The sequence below is a fragment of the Antrostomus carolinensis genome, unplaced genomic scaffold, assembly GCF_000700745.2.
Source record: "Antrostomus carolinensis isolate BGI_N321 unplaced genomic scaffold, ASM70074v2 scaffold18720, whole genome shotgun sequence".
NCBI classification, from domain to species: Eukaryota; Metazoa; Chordata; class Aves; order Caprimulgiformes; family Caprimulgidae; genus Antrostomus; species Antrostomus carolinensis.
This window is the reverse complement of record NW_010286831.1, coordinates 45,335-52,840: the sequence shown is the minus strand read 5'-3', so window position 1 is coordinate 52,840 and position 7,506 is coordinate 45,335. Positions and strand designations below refer to the sequence as shown.

Below are 7,506 nucleotides of genomic sequence, written 5' to 3'. Positions count from 1 at the left end.
GAGCCGAGCTGAGCCGGGCTGAGCTGTGCCGAGGCGACCTGTGCCGAGCCGGGTTTTGCAGCACCGAGCTGAGCTGTGCTGAGCCTGGCTTAATCGTTCCGAGCTAAGCCGAGCCGAGCCGGGCTCCCAACGCCGCTGTGCGGGGCTTGCTGCCCTCGGTAGCTGGGAAGCCCATAAGCAAGGGGCAGCCGGGGGCTGCCGCTTCCTTCAGCGGGACGTTTTGGGTTCGAGTGGGTGTTTTTGAGGGTGTGTTTCCCCTCGATTCCTAGCGGGACCGTTTTTTTTTCCCTTCTCTCTGTTTTGGCTTCTGACCCCCGGGGCTGTGCAGCCCCGGTGCGGGCAGCCCAGGTGCGTGGAAGGGGGGTTGTCCTTTCCCCGTGTTGCACTTGGAGCCTGGAGATGGGCGCCAGATTTTGTACTCACATGCTTCCTTTGTAAATAAATACTCAGTAGTGCAACTGAAAGGAATGGCACGGTACCAGAGGTTTACCGGCAGTCTGGATCAAAGCCCATCAGTCTTTTTGGCACAGGAGTATCTTTTTTTCTCATTTTAAAGACTTGACGTGGGAGGGAGTGAGTTCAAGTGACTGTGCCACATCTAATCAGTGGGTTCAGCACCCCTTGCTCCTTTGCGTTAGTGGGTGGTTACTGCAGACAGTGATCAGTGTATATATTGCTCTGTAACTTGTTCTCACTAGAAGCAACGTCCCACTTGCAAAGTATGAATAGGGCTGATGGAAACCAGCTCTCTTCCCAGACTGATTTGATGTGCTGCTGGCAGTAGCGTGTTTTGCTGATTGCTCAGCTGTGATCCTGTTTCACCTGTTTCCCGTGCCTATCTATGTACTATACATGTACTTTTATTAGTAGGGGAATTTTGTATGCATTTTCTGTGCTTATTCCCCGTGATACATACACGGTCATGCCGATACAACGGTGCCTGTCTCCACAGGTGCACTTTGTTAACACAAAACCTGAGGAGGGCAGCTCGTACCATTGTGCAGCTCCAGGTCAGCAGAGCTTTGAAGCATCTGCTTAGTATTAAGCATGTAAATAGTCGCATGAAATGTAGTAGAGCAAATTCCCAAAGTTGAGAATACACTGGGAGATCTTCCAGAAGGGAGCTGGGGATGGTGCACTCCTTCCCCCACCAAGCTTCCAGCAGCGGGTGAGGCATCAGAAACGTGTGCTGCAAGCAACCAGCAGCGAGACGCCTCTAAACACCCAGGCTGGCCGTTTCCTGTAAGCAGCAATTCCAAGGAAAAAAAAGCAGATAGCTCTGGGACATTAAAATCATGATGATATTTGCAACTCAGTGTCTTGCATGAGATGTGACCGCACGGAAGAACCTCTTCTGTCTCGTTTATATTTAGATGACAGGAATTACTGACACAGAAGAGCTTCCGTTTTTTCATTCCATTTGAATCGACACCAGGAGGACAAAAGCCTGTCCCAGGTTGTCAGCCTGGTGCTTTTTCACTTCAAGGGAATTCATTTGGTTGGTTTTCATATCCAGAGAGTACCACCATCCAAATCAAAATGGTGTGCTGGCTGTAAAGCAGCAAGGCACGTTGCAGTGGCGTGGTGGGAAGACAGCTTGGGTTGTAGTCTCCCAGCCAAGTGGGATGGACTTCTGCAAGGAGTTGTTCAGCACGAGGAGGCGGAGGAGTAGCCAGCACAGTGCTCTCTCCGCATTCCTCTCCGTGTAGCCAAACCAGAGCCTGAGTCAGCGAAGCCACACTCGCAGGAGAGCAAGCACAGCACCATGGTTGTGGCCAGGGCTGGGCAGCACAATGTATGTTTTTAAGCCCTGCTTCTGCCCGTGGCTTCCTGTCCTGAACAAGCCATTTAACCTTTCTTCATCATGGTTTCTTATCCCATAAAAGAAGGAAATTATACGTTTCAGAGGGTAACAACAGGGTTAATTCCGTATTGCATGTGGCATACATGGAGGGAAATTGTGGAAAAAACACCCATGAACCATCTCTCACAGGTCCCCAAAAGACAGCTGTGAAAAGCAAATCCGCAGCTCTGACCAGCTAGGTCTGCAAACTTTCTAATGGGGTCTGCAGTTTTGCTGGGAAACATGTACAGGTCCCAAAAAGAAAAAAAAAAAAAGGAATTTGCTGCTTTTAAGATGAGAATGTGCATGGTTTGCAGGGTGTATTTCTGAGAGTTCAAAACGAGTAGCTGCGTTTGAACTGAATGGGATGACACCAGAATTGAGGTTCAGAGCCCATGTTGGAGTGTCTTAATGCCTAAGAGCATTATATGCCAATGTGCTGCAGTGGTTTGTGTCCCTTAAACCAACATAAAGCATCCAGAGTTGAATCCCCTCTCCAACCTCAGCTCCAAAAGCACCTCCCAGCACAGCCGCTGTTCCCTGTTCAGTGACAGGGATGAGGCAGCCCAGCACCCATCCTCATTAGGACCACCAGCCACCATCCTGCTGTATCCATGGAGAGTTTTCTCACAGGAACAATACCCATAACGCAACAAGGTCGTCTGATCCAGTTGCATGGAGCGGACTCAGCACAGGGTAACACAGAAACATGAGATCCCAGTTGTCTCAGAACTTGTTTGCATTGGCCACGGCTGCTTTCTCAGAGAAATTTCATTTCGATTTGTAGCTGAAAGCAAAACACAGCGCTATTCTAGCTACTAAAACGAAACCCAGCTCTGTCCCAACTGAAAATCAGGACACTTTTAACACATCTTGTAGCACGGAAAAGGCCCCATCACAAGAGCTGTCAGCCCTCTCCCAGGCTGAACCTGGCCAGCAGTTCCCATTTCGCCACAGAGTTTTGCTTTTCCTTCATTCTTGGCTCTATCACAACTTTCTTTGACCATGTGCCTCCCCTCCCCACATTCACATCCAGTTTTGAACAGGTCAGTAGCCCACAGACACCAGAGGAGAGGTGGCCAGTGCAGGTGCAGGAGGGGAACCACTGCCACAGCAGGCTTGAGGACTTCTGAGTGCTGGTAAAATAGCTGACCATCCCTTGCACGACACGGTAGAGCTGCTGGGCTGTCCTGCAGTGTCGCCTCCACCTCTGCATTGCAGAGTGCCTGCTCACCACGGACTGCAGCAGCCCCCCTGTAGCACACCCTGCTCCCCAGGCTGTCTCCTGCACTGGCCCCTCTTCACTCTCCACATCCCTACATGAAAGGCTGTAACAAAAGCGCCACGTTTCTGAGCTAGCCTGTGTAGCAGTGCTCACACTCATTTCATAATTGTACTCCACCACTAGAATGTTTTTAGCAAACTGGAGAGGAGAACCTCATTTATTTGGGGCTCTGCAGATCAGTAGCTTTGGTTTACTCCTGCCAGCGCTACATCCCTGCAGTGGGAGGGGTTCTGCAGACCAGGACACTGTGAGCCCATGTGTGCTGGTGTCAGGGGCTCTGCTGGTGGGGTTAGAGTTGAGGGGTGAGGAGGAATAATCAAGCAGTTTTGTACAGCTGTGAAAGCATGGGGAAACCTAACCTGTGGTTTTTGCTAATATTTGAGGACAATTGGGAGTCCCAGAGAGGAAGCATTTAGTTATTATTTTTCCTGGTTTTATATTCACTCAGATTATCCCTGAGTAACTTTCTTCTCTCCAGGGCACTAGGCAGCCCTCTCCGAGCCTCACAAGTCCTTTTTCCCATAACACATGTCAGGTCCTGCTACATCTGTTCACAAGTGGGGAAATCAAGGTACCTGAAGAGTTTCACCCACATTCTCTAAAGCAACCATTGATCATGTGGACCTTTAGTTGCCACCTGGGTCCTAATATTTGAGAGCCACCATCCAAAGCCAGAGGTAGTGGAGGGTGTGAGGACTTGGCCTCAGCATGTGATGAGACACAGAGGATTCACACATACTTTAGCATTGGTGACTCCCCTGGGACATGGAGCAGGTCAGCATCAGCTCAGCCAAACCCAGCAATACAGTCTGAACTGGACAAACTGGATGATCTTTACTTGTAGTCCTCTGGATCTTGCTAACTTGAGAAGTTATTTAAAGTAAATGCTCTCCTGGGTTGATTAGCTATTTATTGCTGTTCTCTAAGCATTTTTTCCCATTAGCACAAGGGTGTGCACAGTAAAGACAGCAGCATTTACTATGAGATCTGTGCTAGGTTCTGCCACAGAAAACAATCCAAGGAAACCTTGGTGTGACCCCAGTTCATTCTTTTCTCCTCTCCAGGGCATCTGTGACCAGGAGGACGTTCGGGCATAGTGGCATCGCTGTGCATACGTGGTACGCCTGTCCAGCACTAATAAAGTCCATCTGGGCTATGGCCATTAGTCAACATCAGTTCTACCTGGACAGAAAGCAAAGCAAGGTAAGCATGTTGGAGGTGGGAAGTGCATGTTGCAGTGGGTGAGTCCTTTTCACTCCCCCCAGTCCCAGCAAGGTCAAGTCCAGATGTTGGCTCCTTTTCTGCCCTCCCTTTCCACTTGAGATCCAAAAAAAGCGAATTGACTCAAAATATCTGCTGGCTTTGTCCAGATTGAGGGAGTTTTTATCAAATTCATGGCTCTGGGAGTGAGGATTAAGGGAAGAGTTGTACTGAACTGTGGCCAAATTGGAAGAGCCAAAGTTTGCAAGCAGATGGGGTTTTGTCCCTGTCTGAATGGTTTCCACACATCTTCTGGTTCTTGAACTCTGTCATAAAGTTACGACAGCTTTGAATAACAGTTCAAAGTAGCTTCACACTCTACACCTGTTTCTGAATCCTTCTTGCTGTCCCTTGCTTTCTGCTATTGTATTGTCCTAGAAATGAGGGGTAGGGATATTATTTCTCTCTCCACACAGAATCTCACAACAGAATGAGGGGGGCAGGATGCCAGCAGCCTGGCCCTACAAGGAACTGTCTTGATCTGGTGCTGCACAAAGGGCCGCTCAGTACACAAAAGACCACCTTGAAACCAGACGGGTCCGTGTTATCCCTCTAGTTCCTTTCATCATCAGTAATTTTAGGCATACTCAGAGCAGCAGGAGATCACTTTGATCACTTTGAGATCACTTTGAGACAGAAGAGCAACTTCTCATGGAGATGCTCCTCTCCATATAAACATGCTGATGTAAAACTTTACAGAGAAGATAGAGTCTGTATTGAGAGGGTACCTTCTTATACAGCTGCCTGCATTTCCCCCCATCTCTGGTGAGGTGGCAGGAACGTGCAGGGTGATACTCCTCCAAATGGCTGAAACAATTTTAACATCTTGCTATTGCTGAAAACGCCGTCCTCATTGTCAGGCAGGGGCTGTTCCCTCCCTTGCACAGGCCCTAGCCCTGTCAGGTCCCTTCGTGAGCCAGTTCAGCCCACTAAACTGGCGGAAAAATACTTCTTTTTCCTCTTTTTCTTTGCTACATTATTTTTCTGACAGTTAAATACATTGAATTGGCTTCCTGAAATTATATGAAGGGCCATCAGTGTGCTATTAGTCCAGCTCACTCTAAATCCTTCCAGCGTTGCTTTCCCCATCACGTCTCTGTGACTTCATTGTAGAGTGGGTAGGACTTTTGGGTGCCTTGGGCAGAACACATGGTTACACCAACTTTGGCCATGTCCCATCTAAAGCAAACAAACAAAAAAAGAGATTCATCTTTGTTGCTGTGAGCTGTATTGAATTTGGGGGCGTAGCTAACTTCCCACCTCTGCCTGAGCGCCAGCTGTGAATATTGACAAAACTGCACACTCACCCAATACCAGATAAGGGTTTCCTGTCCCCATTCCTCTGCTCAGCAACACCAGGGCAATGCATTAGCCCTCTGTGTTTTGCTCCTAACAAAAACAACTCAGCAAACAAACAGAAGTTTGGTGTTTTTTTTTACTTTTAGCCAGATGGATTTGCTGATCTAGCTGCAAGGTATTTAAGTCACAAGCAACCAACAAACAAAAGGAGATTCCCTCCTCCCCCAGTTTCTTTGGTAAGAAACTGGGTCTCTCAGATGCCCAGGACTTCCCTTCAGTGACTTCTTTTGTTGTTGGCAGATTGTGTTTCAATCTGATCTCCCCTCTCTCACACTCCTACAGACAGCACCACCCACCAGCCCTCGTTTGTCAACCTGTCACGTCTGTGACCATGTCAGTGTGCTTTGTCACAATAATCCCAGTGGTCATACTGAGGCTTTGAAGTTAAGACATACAAATATTTTTGTCCCTTTCTCTTAAGGGAGCTGGTATTTTAGTCTGTTGTCCTTGTCTTTGACGTGACACTGTCAAGATTGATAGATCCATCGATTTTAATTGATCTGTTAAATTCTTCCTGCTGGTCACTTCAGGACACTGCACCCCTGTGTGCTTTGCTTTTGCAAAAGCAGTAAAACACACATCAGAGTGGGGTGATGTGAAATGTCTTAGTTTCAGCTCTCAAGGGCTTAGACAAACATTTATTTGAGTTTCAGGTCTCATGGGCTCACATCCCCTTAAATCTCAGTCCCTACTTCAGTTGAATCCCCAACTTCAAAGCAAAACTGAGATACTCCATCCTTTCATGTCCAAACTTGTCATTTCATATCATTTTGATGAAAGAGAAATAAAAACAAACTTAGAAGAAAAAGCCTGCTGGAGCTCACTGCAACTGAGCCTTCACTGCAGTGACGTAGATAAGATGGCAGGAGATATGGCATAGTGATAAAGCAAGCTTGAACTCCATGCTTTTCACATAACTGGGCACCAGTTGGATCTGGACCTTCTGCACAGCTCCACTGGCAAATCCTCTTCACTTGATTTTGAAAAGAAATAAAATCAGCTTGCCTGGATTTTGACCCTTTTGCAAGGAAGTGAGGTCCCAGCCTCACTTCTTTGCAGGCTCAATCAGTGTTGAACTCCTGCCAGCTCGCCGAGTTCCCAGCATCTTGTTCCCTGCTGATCAGTCTCTCCCTGCAATCGAAGCGTAACGTGGAGACTGAAAAGATCCCCGGCTTTCCGGATGAACATGTCAGCGTGCAGAACTCCTGTCGGCTTCCCTTTTTTTTCAGGAGACAGATGTAGCAGGACTTCAAGGCATGTCTTTGCTCTGTTGACTGCACTGAGTCAATCAAGTGCTTGGCCCAGAAGCCTTGAGAAGTCCCTATTTGTGGGAATTTCCAGCAGCACATTCCTCCAAGCAGAAGGCTTTTTGGCTGAATGAACCGGTAGAAAATAGGCCAAGGGTTTCAAAAAATCACCTGCAGCAAAGCCTCGTCACTGCAAGCAAGAGAGAGAAATTCATCCCTAGTGTCCATCTCCTCTTACATTTCACTGATGGATTTTTCTTCACCCTCTGACCCTGTCAGAACAGCACTGGGGATCAGTTTGGCCCCGTGCTTTGAAATGACTCATGAATGAGGCAGTCTCCCTCCATGTAAATGAGACTTGGCAGGTCTGCGCTAAGTGCTTTAAAATTTTTGAGCCTGGAGGGACTGCAGGGCCCGAGGGAGCGCTAATGGGATGTAATCTGGCTTTCCACTATTGTGCTGTCAGTACAAAGTCTAGCCCAGGCCTCATGCTGGCTGCTGCTCAGTGGCCT

The 7,506-nt window shown here is 48.1% G+C and overlaps 1 protein-coding gene across 1 annotated transcript in view; it reads left to right on the top strand.

Annotated features, from left to right (window-relative positions):
- Window positions 1-4,199: 4,199 nt before the first annotated feature.
- Window positions 4,200-7,506, top strand: part of FRMD4A (FERM domain containing 4A) — a 36,931-nt gene continuing 33,624 nt past the window's right edge. Inside the window, exon 1 of the mRNA XM_010177472.2 lies at window positions 4,200-4,331. Coding sequence (XP_010175774.2) covers window positions 4,284-4,331 — 48 coding nt within the window. The 5' untranslated portion in view covers window positions 4,200-4,283. The remainder of the gene's footprint in view (window positions 4,332-7,506) is intronic.